The sequence below is a fragment of the Lathyrus oleraceus genome, chromosome 6 (genome assembly GCF_024323335.1).
Source record: "Lathyrus oleraceus cultivar Zhongwan6 chromosome 6, CAAS_Psat_ZW6_1.0, whole genome shotgun sequence".
In the NCBI taxonomy this organism is placed as follows: Eukaryota; Viridiplantae; Streptophyta; class Magnoliopsida; order Fabales; family Fabaceae; genus Lathyrus; species Lathyrus oleraceus.
In genome coordinates, this window is record NC_066584.1 from 361,467,244 (window position 1) to 361,481,879 (window position 14,636).

General features: G+C 32.6%; 1 protein-coding gene across 3 annotated transcripts; it reads left to right on the forward strand.

The window, feature by feature from the left end:
* Positions 1–3,627: 3,627 nt before the first annotated feature.
* Positions 3,628–9,346, forward strand: LOC127091212 (sucrose synthase 2-like). Of its 3 annotated transcripts, none has more exons than XM_051029776.1 (15): positions 3,628–3,937; positions 4,027–4,159; positions 4,952–5,103; positions 5,219–5,411; positions 5,509–5,627; positions 5,749–5,965; positions 6,126–6,221; positions 6,329–6,502; positions 6,628–6,744; positions 6,852–7,018; positions 7,334–7,558; positions 7,859–8,180; positions 8,261–8,505; positions 8,581–8,719; positions 8,825–9,346. In XM_051029776.1, the coding sequence occupies exons 1-15, from the start codon at positions 3,840–3,842 to the stop codon at positions 8,861–8,863; spliced, it is 2,436 nt and encodes an 811-aa protein (XP_050885733.1). In that variant the 5' UTR covers positions 3,628–3,839; the 3' UTR covers positions 8,864–9,346. The 3 variants fall into 3 exon arrangements, with proteins under 3 accessions (XP_050885733.1, XP_050885734.1, XP_050885735.1); XM_051029777.1 differs by having other exon boundaries at positions 3,919–3,937; positions 4,040–4,159; XM_051029778.1 differs by lacking the exons at positions 3,628–3,937; positions 4,027–4,159; positions 4,952–5,103 and having other exon boundaries at positions 5,367–5,411; positions 5,538–5,627.
* The last annotated feature ends 5,290 nt before the right edge of the window (positions 9,347–14,636 follow it).

The following is a 14,636-nucleotide window of genomic DNA, read 5'->3' on the forward strand; positions in this document are numbered from 1 at the left end:
CTTTAGGTCGACACATAGGAAGCGCATAACATTCATAGGTCGATACATGACCTTAGACATGTTGACTTATGCGTCGAACATGTCGATATATGACTTTCATAGGTCGACCTTTGCAATGTATTTTTTCAAAAATTCATATTTTTCTCAAGTCATTTGCATTCCTTTTTGCCCTAAAACACCCATGCATATAAATATTTCATGCATGCATCATTCTCTAGTAAGATTTCTAGAGTGAGTAAAACCTCTATGAATCCAGGATTTCAAAGCATTATCATCATCTTCAACTTCATCTATGCATGCACACAATCTAACTACACATAATAATTTTTGATTGGGTGCCATCTAGATTAGGGTTGATAACATAAAATTAGGTTTGTTGTACCAAAAATATTGGGTTGAGAACTTTGAGGGACTCAAATCAGAAAAACAAGTTAGGGTTTCCTTCAAGATGTCTTAGGGTTTCAAGGTTTTGGACAAGATTGTGCAATTCAGATTTGATCGAGTGAAATCCTTGGGATAAGGGGTGCCTTGCAAGTGAGTAGCGTGAGACGGTGGATCGTGTTGGCAAATCTTGGGTTTTAACAAGTGTGCGCTTGTGATTAATTCAATCGGGTGAAAGCCTTAGGACAAGGAGTGCGTTGCAAGGAAGTAGCAAAAACAGGTGAATTGAAGCGAAATTTTTGGTTACTTGATCAATCTTTGATCAAGGGTTTTGGAGGTGGTAGAGTCAACATCAAACTTAGAGTTTATAGAGTTCGATTTCTTCATCTCTTGTATACATATATTCAAAGTAAGATTTATTATAATATCTCAATTAGAATTCGAATTAAGGGAAGACGTACCCATAGTGAGATCGATTTGGGAACTACCTAAACAAATCCTTGTATACTCTCTCTCTCTCCTCTCTCTCTCTCTCTCTCTATTATATTATATATATATAATAATATATATATATATATATATATATTATATATATATATATATATATAATATAATATATATATATATATATATATATATATCTTTTATTTTGTGGTTTGCAAATTATCGATTGCATTGATCATTTAATCAATATTATTTGGATCATAATTCTGTATGTGTTTTGAAATTTGTGTTATTGTATAGATCACAAACCATTTGGTTGTGATTGGATTTCTAATAACAACAAACACTACATAAAGTTCCAAGACATTGTTAATCGCACACCAAGTGTTCGACAAATTGCTTGACTTAATTTTTTGTGTGTTTTGTTCATTGGAGATATACTTTTCCTATTGTATTGTATTCAACTAGTTGTGTTAATTGTTGTTGATTGACTTATGGATTATTATCATTCCATTGACACCTCTACGTATATCCAACCTTTTTGGTAGTAGGTTCGGTTAGACGATTTTTGATCGGGGGAAAATTTGAAACTTGCTTCCGCGCTATAAACTTTTTCAAAACCAATTTTGGTTAAAGTTTTAATTTGTGATCTATTCACCCCCTCTAGATCTTGGCCTATCATCTAATAGTGTATTGTGAAGTTTCTTTTAAGCTTTACTTTGGTTTTAGTCTTACATCATTGAGTATCCTCTTCAATTGCGTATTTTTAAGGATTAAGTGTTAGATCTGTGTATTTTAATATGTATAATTCAAATTGTTTGTGCTTGAGCATGAACATTATGTTTTAAATCAATTAGTCAAGTTATTAGAACAAGAACCATATTTTAGATTGGTTCAAGTCATGACACAAGTAAATCTCAAAATAACTTCAAAAATACAAAATTTTCTTTTAGATTTTAGGTGTGTGATTTGAATTACACGCCTATGAGTCAAATCAAATCAAATAGAGGGAAAACAAGAATTTCTGTGAGTTTGTGAGTCGAATCACAGGTTGTACATGTTTCAAATCATGGAACCCTGTGATTTGAATCATAACTTGTACATGAGTCGAAAAACATAATTAGTGTCAACCTTTGTCTTTTTTGATTCAAATCATGGCTTCCTCGTGACTCGGGTCACACATACCATGAGTCAAATCACATGTTACTCTTGACTCGAATCACAATAAAATGAGTTTATCATAAAATGTAGATCTTGTTCCACATTACTTTGACACTTGACTCAAATCACTTAAGTGTCCATGGCTCAAATCAAACATGATTTTTCACTATTTTTTATGCATCATCTCCAGCACCTATAAATCTTTTTTTTGTCTCAAAGTCAGTCATAGTGTTAGAAAACATACACTTCCATTGATGATTTGAAAATTCACAAACCACATGTCCTATCATTTTTAAAAAGAGTTTTGAATCTTTCTTGCACACTTGAAAACAATTTCTTTCATCTTATATCTCATTCTTTTTTCATTGTTGCATGGATTTGAATCTTCTATTTGATGATTCATTATTGATTGATGAAATTCGTTTTGAATTTGACATTTATTTGAATATTTGGTTAAGATGTAAGAGGTTCGCAAGAGTGTCTGGTGTTGTGATTGGTTTTGACAATTTTAGTGAATAAGAAAGAGGTTGTTCTTTTCAGGTTGATCTTGGTAGTGCTGTGTTGAAGCCTACAGATATGGTATGAGTTCTTCTCAATCTTCATACAGACCAACGCTCAAGATACTGATCGATTCGAGTTAAGATTGCCATAGAAGGAGACTTAGGATCAGGTTGTTGGGGCTAGAAAATTCAAGAAGAGAAATTGAGTAAATATTTCACATAAAGTTTAACTCGTAGAAATGTGTACAAGTCAAAGAACCAGAAAGAAGAAATTTATTTTTCAACATTTATTTTGGAGATTGTGATTGTACGAACTCTTGTAATTTTGTTGCAAATCATATTGAAAGACCAACGCATTTTCAATAGGCAACCATTGGAGAGCGGATTAAGCACAAAGTGAGGATGATGTGTCAAACCACTAAAAATTCTGATGTACTCTCTCTCTCTCATTTCAATTTCGTAGTTAATTTCTTAATTAGGTTATTTTTATTGCTTTCTAGAATTGCATGCCATTAAGATTTTTATTCGTAGTGATTTATTGCATAGGTATAAGTTTAGTTAGAATCGGAACTTCAATATTGTCTCGTTGTCGATTAAACTAAAAACTATGGTGGTAGAATATTATCGATATTGATAACTGTACAATAACACTACTTATGCAATTGATCAATTATTCAATACAAAGATGATTTATTCATTTGGTTTAATTCAGTTGTTAATCTTGATTATAAGTGAGTTGTTTAAGACTCTCTGTGTTAATTTCAATCGATAAGAGGAATAAAATTATAAGTAATACAGTATTTATTAATACAGTATTACTAATACAGTATTTATTAACTACCCTTAATAAGAGTTTTTATTAAATAATATTAATTTTTTCCGTTAAAATCAATACATATAATCATTTTCTTAAGAATTATTTATTGCTAAAATAAAATATTTTTTATGAGATAAATGAGTAACAACTTATTTATTTTCTGATGAAACAATCATAAAATTTGTAATGAAAAATTGATATTAACTTGTATGTGAAAAAAATATTTCTCCTTAAAATGTGAGCGACTAAAATCCTATATCCAATATTTTAAATTAGAGGAATAAAATTATAAGTAACACAAATTTGAATTTGAACCCATTTTATTTATCAATAATAAACTACTTTCCAATTCACATTTTTCAGTCATGAACTCTAACCTCGAAAATACCGGCTAGCCGTAGAACTCTAAACAAGATGATGAAAACTTGGCGTGACAATCATCGCGTGAGATCCAAGCATGCTCATCAATGGAATCGAACAATGAATGAAGAGCACGAAACCATTCTCATTTCACCAATCTTTACTCTCTCATTAACATGTCTCAACCTAAGCTTGCAAGACTTCCCAGTATCAGAGACCGAGTAGAGGGAACCCTCTCCGCTCATCGTAACGAACTCGTTTCTCTCCTCTCCAGGTACCTTTTCGTTCTTCATTTTCTTCTTTTCTTCTTTTCAATTACATTATTAAGTCTTACACTTTTGATGTCGTGTTTGAACTTTGAAGATATGTTGATCAGGGGAAAGGGATTCTGCAACCCCATAATTTGATTGATGAGTTGGAAAGTATCCATGGTGAGGGTCAGGCTACCGAGGATCTCAAAAATGGACCCTTTGGTGAAATCGTCAAGTCCGCCCAGGTGAATTCACCATGGATTCTATTATAACATTGGATTATATTATCTAATTTGGTAAAGCTATAAGCATATAGCTATATTTTACTTTGAAGGTTAATTGCATTTTCGGAACACATTTCATGCGATGTAATATGTAGATACTTGATCTCTTAGGAACATAATGATATATAGCATTTAGTTTGAATCAAATTTAGTTGTAGTTTGATAGTGTGCCAATTATGATGTTGTTCGGAACAGATGAGTATGTTGCGATGCATGTGTGGTAAGACTAGACGAGATAAAATTAGAAATGGCAATATTAAAGAGTATATGAGTAGAGATTATAGTAGAAAAGATGGTGGAAATTAGACTGAGGAGATTTGGGCATATAGAGAGAAGATCGGCGAATTCAGTAGTAAGAAAAGTAGATGAGATAGAGGGTAGTCAAGCCGCTAGAGGTAGAGGAAGACTTAAAAAACCTATAAGAGAAAGTATTAAGAAAGATATTGAGATAGACGAGTTGGATAGAAGTATGCTTTTAATAGAACATTCTGACGTAGACGTAGTTTGATCCATGTAGCCGACCCCACTTACTGGGAAAAGGCTTGGTTGTTATTATTGTTGTAGTTTGATAGTGTCTACAAGTGGTTTATCACTTTACCTACTTACAGTATAATAGTCAGGAAACTCAGCAGTTAATATCTTCACAACTCTAACTTTCACTTATAAAATTTAAAATTTGCTTACTTGAACACTAACATTTCACCTGAAAAATTAAATATTGAAATAAAATGTGCCGTGTGATTTTTGTGACAGGAAGCCATAGTTTTGCCTCCTTTTGTGGCAATAGCAGTTCGTCCACGACCTGGTATTTGGGAATATGTCCGTGTGCATGTTTTTGAACTTAGCGTGGAGCAATTAAGTGTTGCAGAATATCTCCGTTTCAAAGAAGAACTTGTAGATGGAACGTGAGAAACCCTTCGCTCAGCTTTTGCAATAAGCAATAAACTCTCTGACCATGTGGAGTAAGAGTAACTTCATGGTTGTTTTTCTGACTGGTTTTGTTTTAATTTTACACAACAGGGATAGTGACTGTTTTATATTAGAGCTTGATTTTGAGCCATTTAATGCCTCATTTCCCCGGCCAACTCGCTCGTCGTCTATTGGCAATGGTGTTCAGTTTCTCAATCGTCACCTTTCTTCAATTATGTTTCGAAAAAAGGATTCATTGGAACCATTGCTTGATTTCCTCCGAGCTCACAAATATAAAGGCCATGTAAGTTTTTTGTGCTCACAACAGTTATAGTTTAAGGAATGCAACTTGAGCTTGCATTTTTTTTTCTTCCCAACTCCCACTTATGATTATGGTGCAGGGACTGATGTTAAATGATCGTATACACAGCATTTCCAAAGTCCAGTCTTCTTTGGCCAAGGCTGAGGATCATCTTTCTAGGCTTCCACCTGATACACCCTATTCTGAATTTGAATATATGTAAGATTATCTTTGATAAAAAGAAATTAACATGTTTTCGCCCACTTACAGAGTCATGTGAAAATTTTAGTTATATTATATTATCAAATGTTTTAAATTTTTTACTATTGTCTAATTGTAGATTACAAGGAATGGGTTTTGAGAGAGGTTGGGGTGACACAGCTGAACGAGTTTTGGAGATGATGCATCTGCTGTTGGACCTTCTTCAGGCTCCTGATCCTTCTACACTGGAAACTTTTCTTGGGAGAGTGCCTATGATGTTCAATGTTGTCATATTATCTCCTCATGGTTACTTTGGGCAAGCCAATGTCCTGGGCTTGCCTGACACTGGTGGGCAGGTATTCTTATTTATAACATATTGCATAATAATATTTGTTCTTGACATATAAGTTTTGCTTATTGTTCTTGGCCCTCTTTACTAGTTCTCAATTCTGTTGCATTGGTTTGAGAAAATACTGTCTATAAGCACCATCCTACATGAGATATTTTTGTCTGCAGGTTGTATATATATTAGATCAAGTGCGTGCACTTGAGAACGAGATGCTCCTTAGGATCAAGAAACAAGGACTTGATCTCACACCTAGAATCCTAATTGTAAGTGTACAATGTCTTACAACAGTTCTTAAACTTTTACCTGGTTGTTCTGTGGTTGAACGTTTTTGTCCACTGAAATCAAATTTAGTTTCATTTTTGTTATGAAGGTTACTAGGTTAATACCTGATGCAGAGGGGACAACATGCAACCAGCGACTAGAAAGAGTCTGTGGTACTGAACATACTCATATTTTGCGAGTTCCTTTCAGATCAGAGAAAGGAATTCTTCGAAAATGGATCTCAAGGTTTGATGTCTGGCCTTTTCTTGAGACTTTCGCACAGGTAAATTTCATCCTATACGTTAATCTATTTCCCTTGTTATGGGCTTCTATTTAGGAATCAAGGACTTCTTATCTCAATGTGCTATCCTTTTCCATGAAACTATTGGTAGTTTAATGTGCCAACAGGATGCTGCTAGTGAAATTACTGCGGAATTACAAGGGTACCCTGATTTCATCATTGGAAACTATAGTGATGGGAACCTCGTTGCATCTTTACTAGCTTGTAAAATGGGAGTTACACAGGTTCTGTTCTTTTTCCTTTTCACTCTTTCTTTTCCACGGAAATGTGAATCTCATGTTATCTTCTACTGATATTGAAACTTACTAGATTTAAATGTACATATTTGTAGTGCACCATTGCCCATGCACTGGAGTTAACAAAATATCCAGATTCAGGTACTTATTGGAGGAAGTTTGATGATAAATATCATTTTTCATGTCAGTTCACGGCGGATCTAATAGCCATGAATAGCGCTGATTTTATCATCACCAGTACATATCAAGAGATTGCAGGAACGTAAGTTTTCATGATATACAGTGTACTTCATGATTCCTGACTGCTCCCTGTGATTTCGCCCAATCATATTTTTTCTTATATGTATAATCATCATTTCTTTTCTTTTGCAAATTGCAAGCTTGTGCTTATAATTCATTATGGAATATGAGCTAGTCACCATTTTTCTGCTAATACCTTTGAATATTCACTTAACGATCCATGGTGCTAGTTGTCCCCCCCCTCTTTCTAATGGTTTTCATTTTTCGAATATTTTTGTGTTTTTGTTGTGCTAATGCTAGTTACTTTATTTTCGTATCTTTATCCTATTTCTTTCAGGAGGAATACTGTTGGCCAGTATGAGAGTCACACTGCTTTTACTCTTCCTGGGCTCTACAGGGTTGTTCATGGCATTGATGTTTTTGATCCTAAGTTCAATATTGTCTCTCCCGGAGCAGATATGTCAATATATTTCCCCTACTCAGAAAAGCAAAGAAGACTTACATCACTGCACAGTTCAATTGAAAAGTTATTATACGATCCTGAGCAGACAGATGAATACCTGTGAGTCTTTCTACCGAACAAATTTTGAATCAGTGTAGTATACTTGGGGAAGGATTCATATCTTTCAAAGTAATATGAATGAAAGATTGTTTTCTTCTTTGTGAATGTGATGTATCTCGCCTGTGTAACTCTAGAATCGCACCCTGACCTCTCGATTATTACACTCATAAAGGATAAAATATTTAAGACATTTGTAAGAAATGTTATGCAACACCTCACTTTTTCATATGTGAATTTGTGGATATGAAAAGGTAAAAATGCTGATAGCATTTAGCTGATGTGTTGATTTTTGGTTGCAAGTGGTACACTGAAAGATCGGTCAAAGCCCATAATATTCTCCATGGCGAGGCTAGACCGAGTGAAAAACATTACTGGGTTGGTAGAAAGCTACGGTAAGAACAGCAAACTGAGAGAACTGGTCAACCTTGTTGTAGTAGCTGGTTACATTGATGTAAGCAAGTCCAGGGACAGAGAAGAAATAGCAGAAATTGAAAAGATGTATGATCTCATAAAAACATATAAATTAGATGGTGATTTTCGATGGATTGCTTCCCAAACAAATAGAGCACGTAACGGTGAGTTGTATCGCTACATAGCAGACACAAAAGGTGCTTTCGTTCAGGTATCTACCGTCTACTTACATGTTTTTGTTGAACCCGCAGACATCATTTGTAAATTATAACAATAACTATCTTAATGCAGCCTGCCTTCTATGAAGCTTTTGGGCTTACAGTTGTGGAGGCCATGACTTGTGGCCTTCCCGCATTTGCTACTTGCCATGGTGGCCCAGCTGAGATTATCCAGCACGGTAAATCAGGATTCAACATTGATCCTTATCGCCCTGATCAAGCTTCTGACCTGTTGGTTGAATTCTTCGAACAATGCAAAGAGGATCCAAGTCATTGGAATAAAATATCTGATGGTGGTCTTCAAAGAATTTATGAAAGGTATTTAGTGATTTTGGTAAAAAGAAATTGTAGTTTTTTGTAAGGATGCTTCATAACTAAGCAAACAATATTCAGGTACACATGGAGGATTTATTCTGAAAGGCTCATGACACTGGCGGGAGTTTATAGTTTCTGGAAGTACGTCTCCAAATTAGATAGGCGTGAAACTCGACGATATCTTGAAATGTTCTATATCCTTAAATACCGTGATTTGGTGAGTGAACTTTATGTCCTATGCCTAATAACAAGTGTGACAGAAACAAATGAAAGATAATGCTGACATTGTTTTCAATTTTTTTGATCTAAAACTTCAATCCAGGCCAAGTCTGTTCCGCTGGCAAAGGATGATGAAAATTAACCGAGGGGCACCTCTCGCAGTCAACAATTAACAGTGTAGTCTGACAATGTAGATATACAAAATTTCTGCTTTGAGACGGTAAATAGATGAAATTCTGTTTCTGAATTGTTCCATGTCTTATAATGACTGATTTCTTCCTAAATATCTTGTTCTGCTGAAATGTATGAGAGTTTCAGGCAATCTAGTCTCTATGTTCAAGACTAGATTTTGGATTAATGATGGTCATTTCAGAACCGTTTCTGAGAAATCGAACTCAATACCTTAAAGTTACATTGCTAGTTCTTAATTAGTTGCTTCACCTCTTCTGTGGCTATTAGTAAATTTATCAAGAGCACCATATATGTAATATGTTGAGGTTGAATTATATTTTCTATTTTTCTTTTCTTCGTTTTTTTCATAACTACTCATTTTCTATTTCTACTAAATATAATCAATAAAAAAGTATCAAAAAAATATATAATAAAAACAAATATATTCATGTTTGATTTTTGCTTATATTTGCTTTTTGTTCCATAAAAAATTAATTTTATCTGGATTCTCATTTTAAATGCTTTTACACTCATATGTTGGATTGCTTATTGATACTATTGAAATCCAACAAGTGCTTTATTCAAGATCACAAATGTCTTGTTTTAACTTCATTGATCTATGCCTCCTTCAGTATATTTTGACCTCTTGTCTTGGGTGATTTAAAAAGCTTAAATTGTCTAAATCATATACTATTATTGAACTATTTTAAAGATAAATTAAATAGAAGTTTAATTCCAGAAGTTCAATTCTATTCCTAGTTAACACCTTCAAAATACTAAGAGGGATAGATTGCCACAATTGTTGGGAATTCAAATGTAAGTTTAAATTTGTAAGTCTAATGATACATTGATTAGCTGCTATGTAAATATGAGACATGGTGAAAGTCATATTGGTAGTGAGGGTCAAGGGTTGCAACTTGATTTACCAATTCATTATCTATTTAATCCACCCATTATATAAAAAGTTTCTCTCTCCGTTTCTCAAATATCACTCTTTTTTTTTATTTCAATTTATTATTTCTTTTTACTAATTTATCTTTATTTACTTATTGTATTTTAATTCATGTAACTCTCCATTTTTTATTATTAATAAGATTATTTTAATAAATGAAATTTATTTTTATTAAAATTAACATAGTTAATTATTATTTTAAAATGTGGAAATTTTTTAAAGAAAACATGTATGATAAAGACAGAGAAAGTAGTTCGGATAAATTCATTTAATCCCTTTATTTAAAGTTAGAGATGAATCTCATTCATAACATATTTTAAATATTTAATGAATTGTTTCTATTATTTATTTTAAATTCAATTGATCACTTTTAATAAAACAATAAAAAAATATTTCTGTAATTGTAAAAGTCCCTACTTTTTTAATTTTAAAAATATTTTTTTTGTTAAAATTAATAATAAATTATAATATTTTTTTTATTTTTCTTAAAATAAGTTTTATAGAAATATGTGAGAACAATTTTAATTGTTTGGTTATGAAAAAAATGACAGAAAAACAAATTAAATGCAATTTACATTTAATTTTATCTTTAAAAAATGCATTTTAAAAATAAAATAATTCTATAGAATAAAAAAAATCTTATAATTTATATATAACAAGAAAGATAAATATATTTTAGTTATATATTTTGGAAAATGCTAACAAATGTTCCAAGACTTTAAAATAATAAGTTTTTTTTTTGAAAACGTAAATTAAAATGAATAACTTTTTTACAGAATATTTTTTTATTTCAAATTTTTTAAAGAGTGTCTCTAGACATTAGCAAAACCCATACTATGGAGGAAGTATTAACTATGTTAATTAACTATAATTATGATAAGACAAAATAATGAACTAATCAATTAAATTAAATTATTGTATATTTGAGTAATACACACCTCTTAAAAGATGATTTGATTAATTAATTTTAGTGATAAAACTAATATTATGAACTAACCAATTAAATTAAATTACTCTCTCTCATAAAAAATATTATATTTGAATAACGCATGCCTCTTAAAAAATAATTTGATTAGTAAATTTTAATGATAAAACTAATATTATTTATTAGAATAATTTTATTAAATAGTTTAAATAAAGTAAAAGTTACTAATAAATAGAAATATAATAATTAAAAAATAAATGATACATCGGTTTTGTAAATAAACAATTACATTAAGACATAAAAAAATATTTAGATAAGAATTTTTTTATGAAATAGAGTATTAGCTAGTAATAAATATATAATAAAAATGGACTATTCTGTCACATTATTCTACTTTTACAATGGCATTTTAAAATGAATACTATCACAGTTTCAGTTCAAAACCCTTTTTACATTTATTTATAGTGTGTGGCATTAAACTCATAAATAAAATTAATGCTGGAGGAGTATATTCACAAGTGAAGCATGTGCAAGCATAAATGAAGTTAACAAACATCAGAGTTTTCACGTTGAAGATTGGTTAAACTATTTCCATAATGTTATTCATGGAGACACGGATTGGATTTGGAGGAATGTCTTTGGGTCCCAACAATAAGCCCTTGGAATCGTTATGCCATAACTTTGGGGTAAGTACCTTCCAGTCCCACCACAACTGACATTTCTGACAGATATACCAGTTCTTCTGCTTACTTCACATGTCTCTGCCAAACACTCTCTCTCTCTCCACTCCATTACCTTTACTTTCAACGGTCAAATACCCGTTTCTCTTTTTCCTACACACCTAGTACTGCTGCCTAATGACTACACAACCATATTAGTAGTAGTATATCTTTTTCTTGAGAAAAACACACTCCCTATCTTTAACTATATAGAGAAATTCTGATCTTTATAAGATTGGAGATACTAGTAAAAGGATAGTAAGAAAAAGACATGAGAGATGTAGAATATTAAACATTTTAAGAAAATTATTATAAAGATTATTTTTATATTTGAATAATTATTTTTAGATAAAATTTAAATAATATGTTAAAGACTCAAGAATTCTTAGTTGAAAGAAGTAGGATTATTCCGTCCATTCTCGGAATAAATAATATCTTTTGTATTATTTTTTAAATTTGAAAAATTATTGCTCTAATTTATAAGTCACATTATTTAAAAAAATTATAAATAAAAAGATAATAATATTGAGTTTTGTTTTGGATGGATCAAAATAGTTTCATAGTGTTTGAGAATGAGACTAGAGTAATTTATATTATACAACACACATACATCTTAACACAACGAGACATATTTTTTAAAGAACAAAATTGTGAAGGTTTTCATATTCAAAGTGGTCAATATTTCGTAATCGCAATGGAGCGAATTTGAAATCGATCGGAACATCGCGCTATGAGGTATTGCACGCTTTGAGTATGAGAACTTTCACATCTTTATTCTTTAGAATATGTGTCACGTTGGATTGAGTTGTACGGATGTTGTATATAAATTATCATTAACCTCGATTCCCAAACAATGTGGAATTATTTTGGTCAGCCTGAAATAGTTGGCCTCTAGTCGAGGCTAAAGGGCACAGTGCGACCTTCGAGTTCTTACAAACGACGTCTATTATGTTATGGAACCAGGAATATCGATTAATTGATGAGGTGAACTCTAAATGTAATAATTTATATCTTCCAATGCGGCTGCGCGAGGTGGATTAAAAGGTTAACATTCTGACTTTAAAGTCACTTAGTGAACAAAGAGGGATATAGTGAATTATAGTTAAAATCATACTATAAACCGCGAACATGATGATTTTAATATGATATATAGTAATTGGGCTCATACCATGTTGGGCATCGTTCGTAACAAATGGTATGATGAAACAGATATATTTCAATTATATTATAAAATAACATATAAAATTGGACAAAGTTGGTTAAATCTATTGCGTAAAGGTTAAAGTGTTTTATCCTCAATATTACACTAAAAATAACAAGTTACAAAATTTATCTTCAACATATCATCTTTCTATTATTGTGGTATGATACGAACTTCGAGTTCCCACAAACGACGTCACTATTTCATTGTGGAACCATAATTATCGATGAATTGATGATGTCGACTTTAGATGTGATGGTGCAAATCATTTGATTCGGCTGTGCAGGGGTGACCTGCAAGGTTACCACTCTGACGTCTAAGTAGTGAGTGAACAAAGAGGAATAGAATGAATTATGTGTTGGTGTAAGCCCTAGAGGTCAATACTTTTGGTACTTGTATCGAATTATTTATTAATAATAAAAGGTCTTTTCTTTATTATGGTTGTTTAATAAAGTCCCTAGAATAGCTAGTCCGTTTAATGTATCAAGTGTGACTTAATCATGAGATCACATTAAACATAAGGACAATATTCTTAAAGTATCCGTAGTCGAGCCTTATTGTGAAGTGGGATAACATTAAAGCATTAAGACTATTATGTATATAGACTGATGATCACATCTCATGGATCATGGATAAGGAGTTATCAAGTCCTAAACATAGGTATGAATATTAAGAGTAATATTTATACTGGATTGACCCGCTATGAGAATACTATATAGAATGTTATGCAAAGTGTCATAAGTTATTCTCATGGTGATAATGGTGTATACCACCCTTCGACCTGAAACCACTATGGACCCTAGATGTAGAGTCGAGTGTCTTATTGCTGATCAAACATTGTCCGTAACTGGATGACCATAAAGACAGTTGATGGATACTCCACGAAGCATGCTAAGGGACATGAGTGACCTAGATGAAATTTACCCATCCTGCGTAACAGGATAAATGCCTATGGGCCCAATATTGAACTGGACAAGGATGACACAATCTATGCCTTGTGTTCAATATAGACATAAGGGCAAAAGGGTAATTATACACATAAGTATTATCACAAAAGGATTTGTCATATCACATGACATTTTCGTGTCTTGGGTAGTAGTGATGTGTTGCTAGATACCGCTCACTGTTTATTATGTTAAATACGTGATTTAATATAATTGTCAATGTCGCGAAAATCTACAGGGTCACACACAAAAGGACGGATTGATGAAAGATAGAGTAACTAAGGAACACCGTAAGGTACAATGCACTTAAGTGAATTGTAGGACATCGTAAGGTACGGTGTACTTAAGTAGAATACGAAATATGGTGAGGTACCAGGCGCTTAAGTGATTTTGGCATATTATAAGATATGGGCCACATACACTTAAGTGGTCCTTTTAGCTTGCAGCCCACACAAGTGGTTCTATAAATAGAACCCTTGTGCAGAAGCATTTGTGCAGTTGCAATTTCATTTCTCTCTCTCTCTCTCTCTCTCTCACACACACACACACACACACACACACACTCAAAACCTTCATTCGTAGCAGCTAGCACTGAGATTGAAGGAATCCGTTCGTGTGGACTGAGTAGAGGCGTTGTCATCGTTCAACGTTCGTGATCGCTCCGTAGATCTGCAACAAAGGTTTCGATCGTCACAAGAGGTAACGATTCTATCACTGATCATGCCTGTAAGACCCCAGTTTTGACCCTAAGATCCCTCATGGCATCATATCATTGCTCATTGAATTTGCCTCAAGGATCATAGCATCTTGGCTCCTTAACCCTAGGGTTGGGACTTGTGTGAGTTGGTTTGAGACCACCAAGCATGCTTGAATTGTATATTATTGCTTTTATTATTTTGTTCACTAACCAAAAGCACAAAAATATGTCACTAGCTTTGTTTGTTTTGTAGCTTGAGCAATCATGTGATCCAAGGCTCCTAGGAGGCCCCTATGCTCATTGATG